A 15,680-nucleotide genomic window follows, 5' to 3' on the forward strand; every position below is an offset into this window, starting at 1 on the left:
TGAGAAAAAGTTATAATAATAATAAAAACCAAAAATATTCACTGTGAATATTAGCAACCACCAAAGTTTGAATGAAAAAAATATGATCTGTCCACGAAAACATCCTAGATTCGTTCTTAGAGTAAAAGAAAATGCTTACATCCTTATCGTGTTATAGAAGCCAGAAAGGGATTGAGATTGTAAATGAATCATGCTTGTTGCAATGGTTGCAATGTCAGATTTAAAAGAAATGTTCGCACTTGAATTGAGAAAGCGCGAGTGAAGTGAACTCTTTTTGTACACATACACATACAGTACTGTATATTTGTAGATCTGGTATGTCATAAATGTCTAGATGCAACAGTACTGTCTACCTGTATGTCATGTATGTCATATATGTTATGATGAATTGAAAATGGGGGACCCTGATGTAAAAAAGACGAAAGTCTTTCTCTGGTCTGCATCCCCTTAACAATTGTGTGTATTGAGCTGTACTGTATTGTACCCATTCTGCAATCTGTTAATAACATTTTCAATCAATCAATCAATCAACGACACAATGTTGCAGTTTTTGGAATTGCATCCGCATCCGAGATCCCTTCGTTCGTACCAAAGAGCCGTTCAAAAGAGCCGGATTGTTTGCAAATGTCGCATCACTAACGAGGCACTTCTCCTCGCGAGTAGCTTCCCTCCAGTTCAGAACACAAGCAGCTCGGGGTGGTATGCGGAGAACGGAGCTCCAACTGGGAATGTTATGAAACCCTGCAGTTCCACAAATCATCTCCCGGCGATGCGTCGTTTTTTTTTCATTACACCTAATTGATGACAGTTTGTTGTGACTGAAACCGGTTTTCTGTTGACTTGTCGAGAATTCCGGCCAGATGTGGAAGATGAGGGAGGGCAGAAGGCAGGGTCTCAGACCTTCCTCTACAAAATAGAGGTTCAAGACATTTCAAATATGTGTGGAGAGGAATTCAAAAACACTGGCCTTAAAAAAAAAAGTCTGTCGAATTCCATTGTGTTAGCCTGTTAGCATTATAGCTAATCACCAGTTGCGTTGGTTCACTTGTCTGGGTTTTAGTAATAAGGTGTTCTACTTTCCTTTCAACTCCCATTGACATCAGTATCAGTCAGGGTAATTACTTTTTTGATTAATGTACAGTATGTTTTTAAACGTTTATGAATATTGTATTTCTTCCCTTTAATTGTGTTATTTAATATGGGTTCTAACATGGATGCTTCTGCCAATGACATTTACCTTTGAGGTATAATAAAGACAAACTTGAACTTGAGCCATCAAGAGGCTTCAGTTTGCTTGTGCGTTGCAATTTCTTCATGGGTAAAACTCTGTCGGACACCACTGTCATCATGTACTCCCTTGTTTACAGGGACGTTGTTCGTGTGGAGAGAGGAAGCAGGAATCCGGAGTCCTCTTTTATTGAAATGTTTTACGTTTAATTAAGATGGATTGTTTAACTTAACACAAGATGGATGGAATGGCAATGATGAATAACTTCCACAGATGATCATTTAAGACTCTGTTTTAAAAGCATTTTGGAAGCACAGAGCTACTTGGATCTCCATGTCATTCAACTATACAGCAATTATACTGCCTAATCGTAGGATTTTAATACTTGGATTTTGATGTGGTTTCCCTGTTGATACGTTTCTCTGTGTGCCCTATGACTCTCTCTGTCTCTCTCTCTCCCTCCCACCCACCCTCACAACCACTCTCTCTCCCACCCTCCCTCCCTCCCTCCCTCCCTCTCTCTCTCTATCTACCCCCCCCCATACAGTATCTCTCCCCCTTTCTCACCTGTACAGCCATTTCAATGACCATTAGCAGCTTCTTGATGCCGATCCAGACCCCCTGGCCTTTCACAGCCTTGGCTATAGCGGCCCGCTCCATCTCATGGAAGCTTCCCAGCAGCTAAAGGAAAGAGGAGGAGAGAGAGGAGGAGCAGGACAGAGGAGGAGAGAGAGGAGGAGCAGGACAGAGGAGGGGAGAGAGGAGGAGCAGGAGGGAGGAGGAGAGAGGAGGAGAGAGGACAGAGGAGGATAGAGGAGGAGCAGGACATAGGAGGAGAGAGAGGAGGAGAGAGGACAGAGGAGGATAGAGGAGGAGCAGGACATAGGAGGAGAGAGAGGAGGAGAGAGGACAGAGGAGGATAGAGGAGGAGCAGGACATAGGAGAGAGAGGAGAGAGGACAGAGGAGGAGCAGGAGAGGGGAAGAGGAGAGGAGGAGCAGGGGAGAGGAAGAGAGAGGGAGCAGGACAGAGGAGGAGGAGAGAGGAGCAGGACAGAAGAGGAGAGAGGAGGAGCAGGAAAGGGGAAGAGGAGAGGAGGAGCAGGGGAGAGGAAGAGAGAGGGAGCAGGACAGACGAGGAGGAGAGAGGAGCAGGACAGAAGAGGAGAGAGGAGGAGCAGGAGAGAGGAGAGAGGAGGAGCAGGAGAGAGGATGAGAGAGGAGGAGCAGGAGAGAGGAGGAGCAGGGGAGAGGAAGAGAGAGGGAGCAGGACAGAGGAGGAGGAGCAGGAGAGAGGAGGAGAGAGGAGGAGCAGGGGAGAGGAAGAGAGAGGGAGCAGGACAAGGGAGGAGGAGCAGGACAGAAGAGGAGAGGAGAGGAGCAGGACAGAGGAGAGGAGCAGCAGGAGAGAGGAGGAGAGAGGAGGAGCAGGAGATAGGAGAGAGGAGGAGCAAGAGAGAGGAGCAGCAGGAGAGAGGAAGAGAGAGGAGGAGCAAGAGAGAGGAGAGAGGAGGAGAGAGGAGGAGCAGGAGAGAGGAGGAGCAGGACAGAAGAGGAGAGAGGAGGAGCAGGACAGAAGAGGAGAGGAGAGGAGCAGGACAGAGGAGGAGAGGAGCAGCAGGAGAGAGGAGGAGAGAGGAGGAGCAGGAGAGAGGAGAGAGGAGGAGCAGGAGAGAGGAGGAGCAGGAGAGGAAGAGAGGAGCAGGAGAGAGGAGGAGCAGGAGAGAGGAAGAGAGGAGGAGCAGGACAGAGGAGGAGCAGGAGAGGGGAAGAGAGAGGAGAGGAGGAGCAGAAGAGAGGAGGAGAGGAGGAGCAGGAGAGGAAGAGAGGGGGAGCAGGAGAGGAGGAGCAGGACAGAGGAGGAGCAGGATAGAGGAGAGAGGAGGAGCAGGACAGAAGAGAGGAGGAGCAGGAGAGGGGAGGAGAGAGGAGGAGCAGAAGAGATGAGGAGAGGAGGAGCAGGAGAGAGGAGGAGCAGGAGAGAGGAGGAGCAGGAGAGGAAGAGAGGAGGAGCAGGAGAGGAAGAGAGGAGGAGCAGGAGAGGAAGAGAGGAGGAGCAGGAGAGAGGAAGAGAGGAGGAGCAGAAGAGAGGAGGAGCAGGAGAGGGGAGGAGAGAGGAGGAGCAGGAGAGGAAGAGAGGAGGAGCAGGAGAGAGGAGGAGCAGGAGAGGAGGAGCAGGAGAGGAAGAGAGGAGGAGCAGGAGAGGAGGAGCAGGAGAGAGGAAGAGAGGAGGAGCAGGAGAGGAAGAGAGGAGGAGCAGGAGAGAGGAGGAGCAGGAGAGGGGAGGAGAGAGGAGGAGCAGGAGAGAGGTGGAGCAGAAGAGAGGAGGAGCAGGTTAGAGAACACAGACCCAGGACCTTTGTCACACACACACACATGCATCATACAAGTGACAGTGAAATGTTTTGCAAAAAGGTAAAGGAAATGCTTCAATAAAATATCCAATCCGCCTCAATAGCAATAAATAAATCAATAGACTCAATAAACTTCACATAACTCAATAAAGCTCCCTGAGAAAGCCCATCAGCTTTTGCGTGATATAATTGTTAGAAATGTTATCAAACACTCTATAGCAGTAAATCACAGGTCTACCAGCCAGACTATGATTCAGACATGTAGACACAGTGTACTGTGTGTGTGTGTGTGTGTGTGTGTGTGTGTGTGTGTGTGTGTGTGTGTGTGTGTGTGTGTGTGTGTGTGTGTGTGTGTGTGTGTGTGTGTGTGTACCTCCAGACATGTAGACACAGTGTACTGGGTGTGTGTGTGTGTGTGTACCTCGAGACATGTACTGTAGACACAGTGTACTGGGTGTGTGTGTGTACCTCCAGACATGTACTGTAGACACAGTGTACTGGGTGTGTGTGTGTGTACCTCCAGACATGTAGACACAGTGTACTGGGTGTGTGTGTGTACCTCCAGACATGTAGACACAGTGTACTGGGTGTGTGTGTGTACCTCCAGACATGTAGACACTGTGTACTGGGGGTGTGTGTGTACCTCCAGACATGTAGACACTGTGTACTGGGGGTGTGTGTGTACCTCCAGACATGTAGACACTGTGTACTGGGTGTGTGTGTGTGTGTACCTCCAGACATGTAGACACTGTACTGGGGGTGTGTGTGTACCTCCAGACATGTAGACACAGTGTACTGGGTGTGTGTGTGTACCTCCAGACATGTACTGTAGACACAGTGTACTGGGTGTGTGTGTGTACCTCCAGACATGTAGACACTGTGTACTGGGGGTGTGTGTGTACCGCCAGACATGTAGACACTGTGTACTGGGTGTGTGCGTGTACCTCCAGACATGTACTGTAGACACAGTGTACTGGGTGTGTGTGTGTGTACCTCCAGACATGTAGACACTGTGTACTGGGTGTGTGTGTACCTCCAGACATGTAGACACTGTGTACTGTGTGTGTGTGTGTGTGTGTGTGTGTGTGTGTGTGTGTGTGTGTGTGTGTGTGTGTGTGTGTGTGTGTGTGTATGTGTGTGTGTGTGTGTGTGTAGACACTGTGTACTGGGTGTGTGTGTGTGTGTGTGTGTAGACACTGTGTACTGGGTGTGTGTGTGTGTGTGTGTGTGTGTGTGTGTACCTCCAGGGCCTCCACCAGCTGCTCTCCTCTAGAGATGTTGGGGATGTGAATGGTGGTGCTGAAGGCGTCTAACATTTCCATCTCCTGCAGGACGTCCTTACGACTTGTGGTGCCGATGATCAGCAACTTACGTCCCTGCGGGGGACAGAGAGAGTGTTGGGATGATGATGAGCAGTACGTCCCTGCGGGGGACAGAGAGAATGTTGGGATGATGAGCAGTACGTCCCTGCGGGGGACAGAGAGAGTGTTGGGATGATGATGAGCAGTACGTCCCTGCGGGGGACAGAGAGAGTGTTGGGATGATGATGAGCAGTACGTCCCTGCGGGGGACAGAGAGAGTGTTGGGATGATGATGAGCAGTACGTCCCTGCGGGGGACAGAGAGTGTGTTGGGATGATGATGAGCAGTACGTCCCTGCGGGGGACAGAGAGAGTGTTGGGATGATGAGCAGTACGTCCCTGCGGGGGACAGAGAGAGTGTTGGGATGATGAGCAGTACGTCCCTGCGGGGGACAGAGAGAGTGTTGGGATGATGAGCAGTACGTCCCTGCGGGGGACAGAGAGAGTGTTGGGATGATGAGCAGTACGTCCCTGCGGGGGACAGAGAGAGTGTTGGGATGATGAGCAGTACGTCCCTGCGGGGGACAGAGAGTGTTGGGACGATGATGAGCAGTACGTCCCTGCGGGGGACAGAGAGTGTTGGGATGATGAGCAGCTTTCGGCTCCGCGCTTCCGTTTTGGAACCGGTTCCTAGTTGGTTAAATACCTGGATTTGTTAAATGTAGAAGAATCTGTAATGCTGTCTGATTTCTAGGCAAAATAGCCCCTTTTGGTACTGCACTTTGTTATATTTATACATATAGCTATATAGTAACTAATTATACTGTGAATTTCTCCAGACCTCTCTTGGCAGAGCGGTGTGGCCAGCAGTCTATCCCACACATCAGACCAAAAACAAAACATTTAAACAAAGCACAACACCAAGCGGGGCTATTCTGCCTAGAGATCACTGTTTGACAGCATTACAGATTCTACCTTTAAGCTCTTGAGGATAACACAACCTCTGTCATCTAAATCTCTTTAGACGCAAAGCACCTCTATGACCAGCACAATCCGTAATAGACCATCTATGTCTATGACATCTATGGGTGTACTTGTTTCCAGCCTTCTCTCACTCATCTCAACCTCAGTCTCTCAATATCAGGTTATTCATGATTTTGTCGTTTACAAAATTGCTGAAAGAATATTTTGTTACTCCACTGAGTGCAGTAAAAGGAATAGAGATGTCCGTCGTCCTCTTGCCTCCAGCACCATTGCCAAGTCCTCCAGTATGTGCGTGGTTGATTTCCCATAGTAATCCGACAAATATAAATACATTGCTGCCGTGTTATTAAGGATTTGTGATGGAAACTGAACGAGGATGGAGCATTTTGAACGAAAGCCACACCATGACAACTTCATTACTATATACAATGTCATGCCGCAGGGTAATTGGTACTGGAAACGCCAAATACTGACAAATGTTTAAGGGATTAAAGTTGCCATCCTGTACTTTTGTTTATAATGGAACCATCCAATACTGTTATACAGTCGAGAACAATAACCTGATGTGACATCAAGTGGTTTAATTTGTTTGACCATATGGGCCTCTCACTATAACATCAAGTGATTTCATTTGTTTGACCATATGGCCTCTCAACATTAAGTGGTTTGATTTGTTTGTTTATCCAGGATGTGATTGGGGGAAGCACTTTTATTGTAATGTTTATTTTAACTGGGAAACTACGCCTGAAACATGTCTATTTCACAAATGTGTCCTATGAACAAAATACATCTTGGTTCTGGGGACAGGTTTGGTTAAATGTCACATGGACGAGAGATTCATGTTTGAAAGCGTACAAGCTTTCAAGTGCACATAATCTCAGACACATCCAAACAACTCAACTGTTTTGCACACATTAATTTAGTTTGACAATTATTGACAGTCAATGAGTTAGAATATGGCCACCAGTGATGGCATGGGGGACATTGAATCCTTGTGTTGTGTTAAATTACAGCTGCATGAAATTGTATGTTAGCAGTCCCTAGTCCCTACAAGACACATTTGTACTGCTATTTCTTCATCTACATACATTCATGGAGCTGCAATGAACACAAGACAAGGATTAAATGTCCCAGTCCCAGATCACTGGTGGCCATATGTGGCCTCATGTACTCTCAATAACTGTCAAACTAAATGAATGTGTGACTGTGCACAACTGTTTTAGAGTTTTTGAATGTGTGTAAAATGATGTGCAAAATAAATCAGCATTGTTTTTTGCCCTTTTAAATCTTGGCTAAAGCCTTATGAATGAACCCTGCAAATGTCGACTTGAGCCGCTGGCTCTTCTTGAGGTTTTGGTAAACAAAGGGAGGGGAGCGCTAACAAAGTCTGCACAAAAGCCTTACTGCATTCAGTCCTACAGTCAATCGCAACTTCAAAAACACTGACAACAGGGTTATATCCTATGTTGAAACTTTGAGATGAGCCCACTGAGGGGGAGAGACGGTCTATCCATTCATGGCACAACGTCTGGACAGATCACCTCTAGAGCATGTACCTACTGTAGGAGAAGGTGCGGTGGGTTCCTAAAAGTCCTGGGCCCTCATTTATCAATGGTGCGTATGCACAGATATGTGCGTAACCCGTGCGTACGATCACTTCTAAGCAAAGTGTGTGACTTATCAATTTGAACGTGTGCTTGACTTTGTGCGTATATTTACACACAGCTCTGACCATGCGTACCTGGCGCCCGGCGGTAGAATATTATTATTGCAACGCGGAAATAAGCTTCCGTGCATTACTTCCAACACTGGCGCGTGTTCTGTATGAACCGTAATTCATTATAGTTCATTGTAAAATAGCGACAGTAGTGTAATTATAACGTGCTCACGCGCGAACAAGAGGTTGGCCTGCTTGTTTGGCACGGGGGGCAGACGCAGAACACCCACCTCCAAACGCGATTAAATATTGTTTAAAATAAAAAGCGAAATACTATTATTTTGTGTGTCATGTTTCCAAATAAGATTGGTCACAACGAAATGCTTTCTACTTCAATTTGTTGGTTAGAATAGATGACCTCCGTTGAAACTTCACTGAGACTAACAGTCTATTTGTGAGCTCCCGCACAGACGTGATAACATTATTATTATTATTAATAATAATAATAATAATAATAATAATAATAATAATAATAATAATAATAATAATAATAATAATAATAATAATAATAATAATAATAATAATAATAATAATAATAATAGCTTCATTTTATATAGAGCCTTTCAAGAGACCCAAGGCCGCTTTACATAGATAGGGGGGGGGGGGGATAACAAAGTAACAAACATAGTGGACAGACAACATATAAATATGATGATGGAATTCAAGTTCAAGTTTGTATTGATCACATATAGGCAGGCTACACATGGCGTAGGCGACATCATACATGGCAGTGAGATTCATTGTTCTTGTATATGCTCTCATATTATTGTTTATATAGGCTACCTAATACCGACATCAAAATAGATTGTATGCCTCTACAAATCATATGCAGGTAGAAAATGTACGGAAAATCCATCGCGATTTGGAATAAAATTGAGGAGAACTTTAATCCCTGGGTATTAATCGAACGAAACGGGAAAAGGCAGTCATATTCCAGCACGGTCTTTATTAGTGTTTGCGCTGCCCAGGCAGCAATGGTTAATAGATATCATATCCGACATCACCGTACGTGTACACGTCTCTGTCAGCCTGTCGCGTATTTCTCCCATAACACGCTTCGCTCGGCTTAGTCCACTTTTCCACATTTCATGGGGGTGTTCCATTACCATATATGGTTAATTACGGGCGGTTCTATATGCAAATACTTAAAACCGCGCACGAGCGCGGAGCGTAGAACAAGTGGCATTTATCAACACGGAGTGTGCGTAGAACCTGTGTACGCACGTTTGATAAATCCAGATTTTTCTGTGCGTACACACATTCTAAATTCTGGGCTTAACAACGAAAATAGAACACTTTCTACGCATTGTTGATAAATGAGGGCCCTGGTTAGGGCCAAAGCGAGAGCATGGTGGAGTGGAGAGGAGATAGGAGGTTAGATAGACAAGATAGGAGAGTAGATGACAAAGCGGAGAGGAGAAGGAGTGGAGAGGAGAGGAGAAGAGACAAGAAGAGGAGGAAGGGAGAGGAGAGGGGCGGAGATAGGGGATTAAGAGAAGAGAGCAAAGAGAGCAGGAGAGAATAACTAAAGGAGATGAGAACATGAGGAGAGGAGAGGAAAAGAAGAGAGGTTGAGGAGAGAGGGGAAGACAAGAGGAGAGGAGAAGAGAGGGGAAGACGAGAGGAAAGGAGAGAAGAAGAGAGGGGAAGACGAGAGGAGAGGAGAGCATAACGGAAAGAGGAGAGGATAACTAGAGGAGAGAGAGGAGAGGAGAGAGGGGGATTATGGCTGCCGGCTGCCCCCCCGTGGCGCGGGGGGTTGTGATGCTGCATGCAGATGAGGTGCCACACAGGCGGCGGCGCTGCCAGCTCCCGGCTCTCTCACAGAGCTCATTCTCCTCCGTGTCCCCCCTGGCCTCCCCCGGCCCGGGCACCCCGCTGGGCCCAGCGCTTTACAACCCCCGGAGGAGGAACACTGCAGCCAGGCAGGCATTCAAACCCCCGGGATAACAACAGGCCCCGCCAGGCCACTTCTCATGCACATACAGCCATATAGGCTATACTCTCTCATTCAAAAAAGATCTGGGTTAAAAACAGCCTCTCATACACATACACGCGTGCACACGCACACGCACACACACACACACACACACACACACACACACACACACACAGCAATAGAATGAAGAGAAATGGGTCTCTGCCATTCACAACAGCCCTGGACCAAAACACTTGCTAATAACCATAAACTCACACACACATGCTAGTCACAGCCAAATAGCTCTGGTACTTCCAGAGGGGAATGGAATAGCAGGGGAGGGAGGGGGGTGGGGGGATAGGAGGATCTGCTGCCATCTTTAGGCTGATACCGGAACAGCAACGTTACACCGAGCACAGTGAAAATGAAGGGGTCGTTTCTGTCTCAAGTGTTTCAGATGAATAGGTAAACCTACAGCGGTTCTCGGAAGCATCCTGTACACCATTTGTAACGACAAGCGTTATGGATGGAGCCAAAGATGGTCAGGTCCCATAGATATGTGGACATCAACACAAGCTCGATCATCATGGCTTCATCACTACCACAATGGATTTGGCATTAAAAAAGATGTGCTTTAAGTGCAGACGTGCAGATTTCATTTGAGGGTATTTACATCCAAATCAGGTGAATGGTGTAGGAATTACACCAATTTCTATATGTGCCTCCCTCTTTTTAAAGGGACCAAAAGTAACTGGCTGCTCAGCTGTTCCATTGCCAGATGTGTGTTATCTGTTGCTGTCAACTGCCAAAATGAGGTCCAAAGAGCTGTCACTATCAGTTAAGCAAACCATCATTAGACTGAAAAACCCAAACAAACCCATCAGAGAGATAGCAAAAACATTAGGTGTGGCCAAATCAACTGTTTGGTACATTCTTAAAAAGAAATAAGACACTGGTGAGCTCAGCAACACCAAAAGACCCGGAAGACAACGGAAAACAACTGTGATGGATGACAGAAGAATTATTTCCGTGGTGAAGAAAAACCCCATCACAACAGTTGGCCAGATCAAGAGGATGGTAGACGTATCTGTGTCAGGGTAAACAATCAAGAGAAGACTTCACCAGAGTGAATACAGAAACAGGAAGACCAGATTAGAGTTAGCAAAAAAAACATCTTAAAAAACTTGTACTGTACCAGAATGGGAAGAAAAGAGTATGGAGAAGAAAAGGAACTGCCCATGATCCAAAACATACCACCTAATCAGTGAAGCATGGTGGTGGTATGTATGTATGGCTGCCAATGGAACTGGTTCCCTTGTATTTATTGATGATGTGACTGCTGACAAAAGCATCCGGATGAATTCTGAAGTGTTTCTGGGCAATATTATCTGCTTATATTCGGCCAAATGCTTCAAAACTCATTGGACGGCGCTTCACAGTGCAGATGGACAATGACCCAAAGCATACTGCGAAAGCAACCAACAAGTTTTTTTTTAAGTCAAAGAAGTGGAATGTTATGTAATGGCCAAGTCAATCACCTGACCTGAATCCAATTGAGCATACATTTCACTAGCTGGAGACAAAAGAACCAGCAGAAACTGATGACAGTTGCAGTAGAAGCCTGGCAGAGCATCACCAGGGACGTAAACCCAGCATCTGGTGATGTCTATGTATTCCAGACTTCAGGCTGTCATTTGCAACCAAGTATTAAAAGTATTCTTAGTTTGTCCAATTACTTTTGGTCCCTTAAAACACGTGGGGGGCATGTGTAGAAACTGTTGTAATTCCTACACCATTCACCTGATTTGGATGTAAATACCCTCAAAATTAAAGCAGAACATCTGCACTTAAACATATACCCCCCCCCCCCCCAATTATTTATAGACCTAACTGTATATACCCTGTATGGATTTTTGGCTGCTAGACCCTGGAGTTTGGTGATGGTGTCTAGTTATCTCATTTCACTGATGCAATCCACGCATTATTCTGGGTTGTTTCTAGATTTCAGATGGTATTGTACTTGTTAGCAGGGAACAGCCTTCCGCTGCACGGCCGGGTATTAAAGCTGCTATAGGTAAGATTTACAATCATTCAGAATGAGGAGGACCATGTATTACACTCAACCACATACAAATAATGTGGAATAATCAAAAACAAATAAATGCATAAATAAACCTGTAAATTGTGTGATTTAAAGTGCAATTTCCTCGGCCCATGTCACCCCACTTCTTAGGGACCTGCACTGGCTCCCCATTGCTGCACGAATCCGCTTCAAGGCCCTCGACCTAGCATACCGTGCGGCAAAGGGAACTGCTCCCGCCTACCTCCGGTCAATGGTCTCTAACTACACACCCTCAAGACCCCTACGCTCTGCATCTTCTGGCCGCCTCAGACCTACTCCTATCCAAGCTCCGGGAGGGTCATCAAAGAGAAGTCGCCTATTCTCAGTCCTTGCCCCACAATGGTGGAATGAACTACCCACCCCAGTTAGGACAGCCGAATCCCATCCAATCTTTCGTCGTCGACTAAAGACGCACTTCTTCAACCATTATCTGAATTAAAAAAAGAAAAAGAAAAATGATCTAACCCTAACTAACCATACTGTCATGCACTTGTCCTAATAAACTAACCTACACTGTAGCACTCAACACTTTGATGAACATTGTTACTCAGCTGATAGAGTTGTGCCCTTCCTGATGGCTTGTCGTACAGAACTTGTAAGTCGCTTTGGATAAAAGCGTCAGCTAAATGACTAAATGTAAATGTACAAAGTTTAAACAATGGGAAAGCATTAAACCTCGTAACTCTATTCGCCCTCAAATCTGTGTTCGTTTTTTTCATCTCCTGAAAAGTTGGGTTTTTGGAGTTACAAGGTTTTCTTCTGCCAGCGACGTTATGCAACATGCAGCCACTGCTGTACACCATGTGTCGCTAGTACGGGGGGTCTTCGCTTGTTGGCTGAGTTGCACATTTTCACCAAAAAAGTTTTGATAATCCTAATCCATACCTTAACCCTAACCTTAGAGAGACCTCACTTCCCACCCTGACGTAAAATAGAGATGACATTTTAATATTGCAATTATTTATTTATATGGCCGTCTAGTCATAACCCTAGCATGGCCATGGTCACCAAGGATATTTCAAATCCATCTACTTTACCTTAGGAGGGGGTTTCTTCAGAAGGACCAGCAGAGCTTGAAGGACCAGGTTTGAGAAGCGCGGGCCAATCGGGACGTAGTCTGTGGAAGAAATTATGACATCAGACATGATATTTAACAGTCAGATCTTTCATAATTTTGTCTCAGGTAACTCTGTTTTACATTAAAAGGGATTCACAAATACACATAAAAGCAGGTAGACAAAATCTATCTCCATCCAAATGAAAGTACCTTTCAGGTATAACAATTAAAGGAACACGCCAACATTATGGGAAATGCCCTTACAGTCTTCTCCAGTCTTACAAGAAGATAGATACCAATTACTCTGGAGAAGACGGTAAGCGCATTTCCCATAATGCTGGCGTGTTCTTTTAAGTATATTTATATTATGAAAACATTAAAAAGATACTAGAATCTACCAGATACTGTGTTATACTTGTATATTAGTAGCATAGCTAACTGAAGGAGACATTAGGGTCTCACCCAGCAGGCGCTCTATGTCGTCCACAAGCACACAACTCAGCTGGGACTTGTAGGCGTCTTCAAATATCTGTCACAGAAAACAGAAACAGGAATATATAGATTAACTTCGGCTCGATGCCGCTGGTTTCAGGGGGGGGGGGGCAGTAGAACCTGCCATTGTTGTCAAAAGATGTAATTTGAGTCAACCGAGTTTCCATAGTAGTTCAGCAGAAACTCGGCAAACCAGAGACGTCTGCACGACGGGAGTTGCAAGATGAATAAAGAAAAAAATATCTATCTTGGGATTTTAAGACTCGATGTTAATTTATGATAATGTCCATTCATCAGGTCTGAGGAAGATCCGCTATGGATGGAAACATCATGACTCGCTAAATAAAGGACAGTATAATACATCATGTGTGTGTGGGCTCCACCTCTACGACAATATTCTGCACTCAGCCCAGCAAGCGCGGCTGCCGATGTGCGTATAGTAAATTATTCGCTTAACGTTAACATAAAAAACGATACCAAAACATAAACCTGTCAGAGTGTTTGATGTGTAGCGAGTGCTGTGCCGTTAAAAGAGTAGTAAACGATTTCCTTTGTAAATAAACACTGCCTCGCCTGATGGCTTTCATGAATGTTTAATATTCCAACCTTCTTGATGGCCTGGCACTTGGCGATCTCCGAGTGTCCAATCATCTTGTCTGGAGAGCAGATCTTGATGAAGGGAAACTGGGAGTCTTCCGCGATCTTGGCTGCCAACGCCGTCTTGCCGCTGTTAGGAGGTCCTGGAGGAGAGAGAGAGGCCATCAAACATCTGTAGAAAACATAGTTTAAGCAAACTTGGAACAAATAAATAAATAAAAATAATAATAATAAAATAAAATAATAAAAGAATGAAAATATATTATTGGGGTCGGCTGGATAGTGTAGAGTCAAATACTGTGGCATGGTCATGCTGGACCTCCAAAAGGCCTTCGACACTGTCAATCACTCCATTCTGATTGACAAGCTAAAAGCAATTGGTTTTGATAGTAGTGAGCTGGATGCAATCCTACCTGGAGGGGAGAGAACAGATGGTGGAGGTAAACGGTACTCTATCCCCCCCCCGCCCCCTCCCAGTGAGCTGCGGTGTTCCACAAAGAAGCATTTTAGGACCGTTACTGTTCCTAATTTATGCAAATGACATGTCATCGTCCTGTCACTGCAATCTGTTCCTGTTCGTGGACGACTCAGCACTGCTGGTCTCTGACAGGGACAAGTTGCAGGTTGAAAAAACCCTCAGCTCTGAACTCGGCAGAATCTGCACCTGGCTCGCTGATAACAAACTATCACTACACCTGGGCAAAACAGAGTCCATTCTCTTCGGATCAAATAACAAACTCAGCAAGACCAATGGCTTCTCTGTTACAGTGGGTGACAATATTGTCACAAGGAAAGATGAAATTACATACCTGGGTTCTATCCTAGAGGTAAATCTTTCCTGTGACAAAATGGCAACCAATGTAATCAAAAAAGTCAACCAACGAACAAGATTCTTGTACCGGATCTCATCTCTGGTAAACAAGAATACCCTGAAGACTCTAACAGGAGCACTCATTCAAGGATACTACGACTATGCCTGCACCTCATGGTACCAAAGCACCTCAAACTCAAAGGCACTAAAAACAAGATTACAAACATCACAAAACAAACTGGTCAGACTACTGCTTAACCTCACTCCTGAAACCCACTTTGACAACCTAGGATGGCTTAGAGTAGAAGACAGAGTACAGCAACTTGCAATGGGCCTGGTCTACAAGATACACTACACCACTAAGGTACCGATGTACATGTCAAAATAATTCCCAAAGGTCAGTGAATACCACGACCACAACACCAGAGGGAGCTCCACAAATCATGTTAAACCCAGATTCGGCTCAAACAAGGGACTAAACACGTTTCGCAATTATGCCACAACAATGTGGAACGCCCTACCCACAGCTGTAAAGGAATGTGAATCACTACCCACCTTCAAAACCGCTCTCAAAGAGCACCTACGGGAGGCTGCAATTCGAAACTAGCCCCTGTAAATGTCCAAACCCAACCCCCTCCAATGTACAGTTTCCCCCCCCCACCCCCTCCAATGTACAGTTCCCCCCCCACCCCACCTACTCAACCCCCTCCCCACCCCACCTACCCAACCTCCTCCAATTTACAGTTTCTTCCCCCTAAAATGTATATACTCTCAAATGTATATACTCTCTTTTTAGAAACGCTGTCTATTAATCAGAGTTTCCAACGCCAGGGTCTATATGACAGGCGTTGTACTCTTAAACAGTACTGTATATTTGTAGATCTGGTATGTCATAAATGTCTGGATGTAACAGTACTGTCTATCTGTATGTCATGTATGTCATATATGTTATGATGAATTGAAAATGGGGGACCCTGATGTAAACAAGACGAAAGTCTTTCTCTGGTCTGCATCCCCTTAACACTTTGTGCCAAAAACGTAAAAAGTAGTTTTTTGATCGATGTTTTTATTCATTATTCATCCATAGGGAATGAGTCTGAGA

General features: G+C 45.4%; 1 protein-coding gene across 1 annotated transcript in view; it reads right to left on the reverse strand.

Annotated features, from left to right (window-relative positions):
* The window catches only part of LOC311235078 (vesicle-fusing ATPase-like), a 147,740-nt gene that overhangs the window by 17,500 nt on the left and 114,560 nt on the right, over positions 1–15,680 (reverse strand). Inside the window, exons 15-19 of the mRNA XM_084322423.1 lie at positions 13,777–13,910; positions 13,141–13,207; positions 12,659–12,738; positions 4,822–4,956; positions 1,796–1,909 (exon numbers count right to left, since the gene is read on the reverse strand). Coding sequence (XP_084178549.1) covers positions 1,796–1,909; positions 4,822–4,956; positions 12,659–12,738; positions 13,141–13,207; positions 13,777–13,910 — 530 coding nt within the window. The remainder of the gene's footprint in view (positions 1–1,795; positions 1,910–4,821; positions 4,957–12,658; positions 12,739–13,140; positions 13,208–13,776; positions 13,911–15,680) is intronic.

This window comes from Notolepis coatsorum (assembly GCF_963971535.1).
Source record: "Notolepis coatsorum genome assembly, chromosome: 10".
NCBI lineage: Eukaryota > Metazoa > Chordata > Actinopteri > Aulopiformes > Paralepididae > Notolepis > Notolepis coatsorum.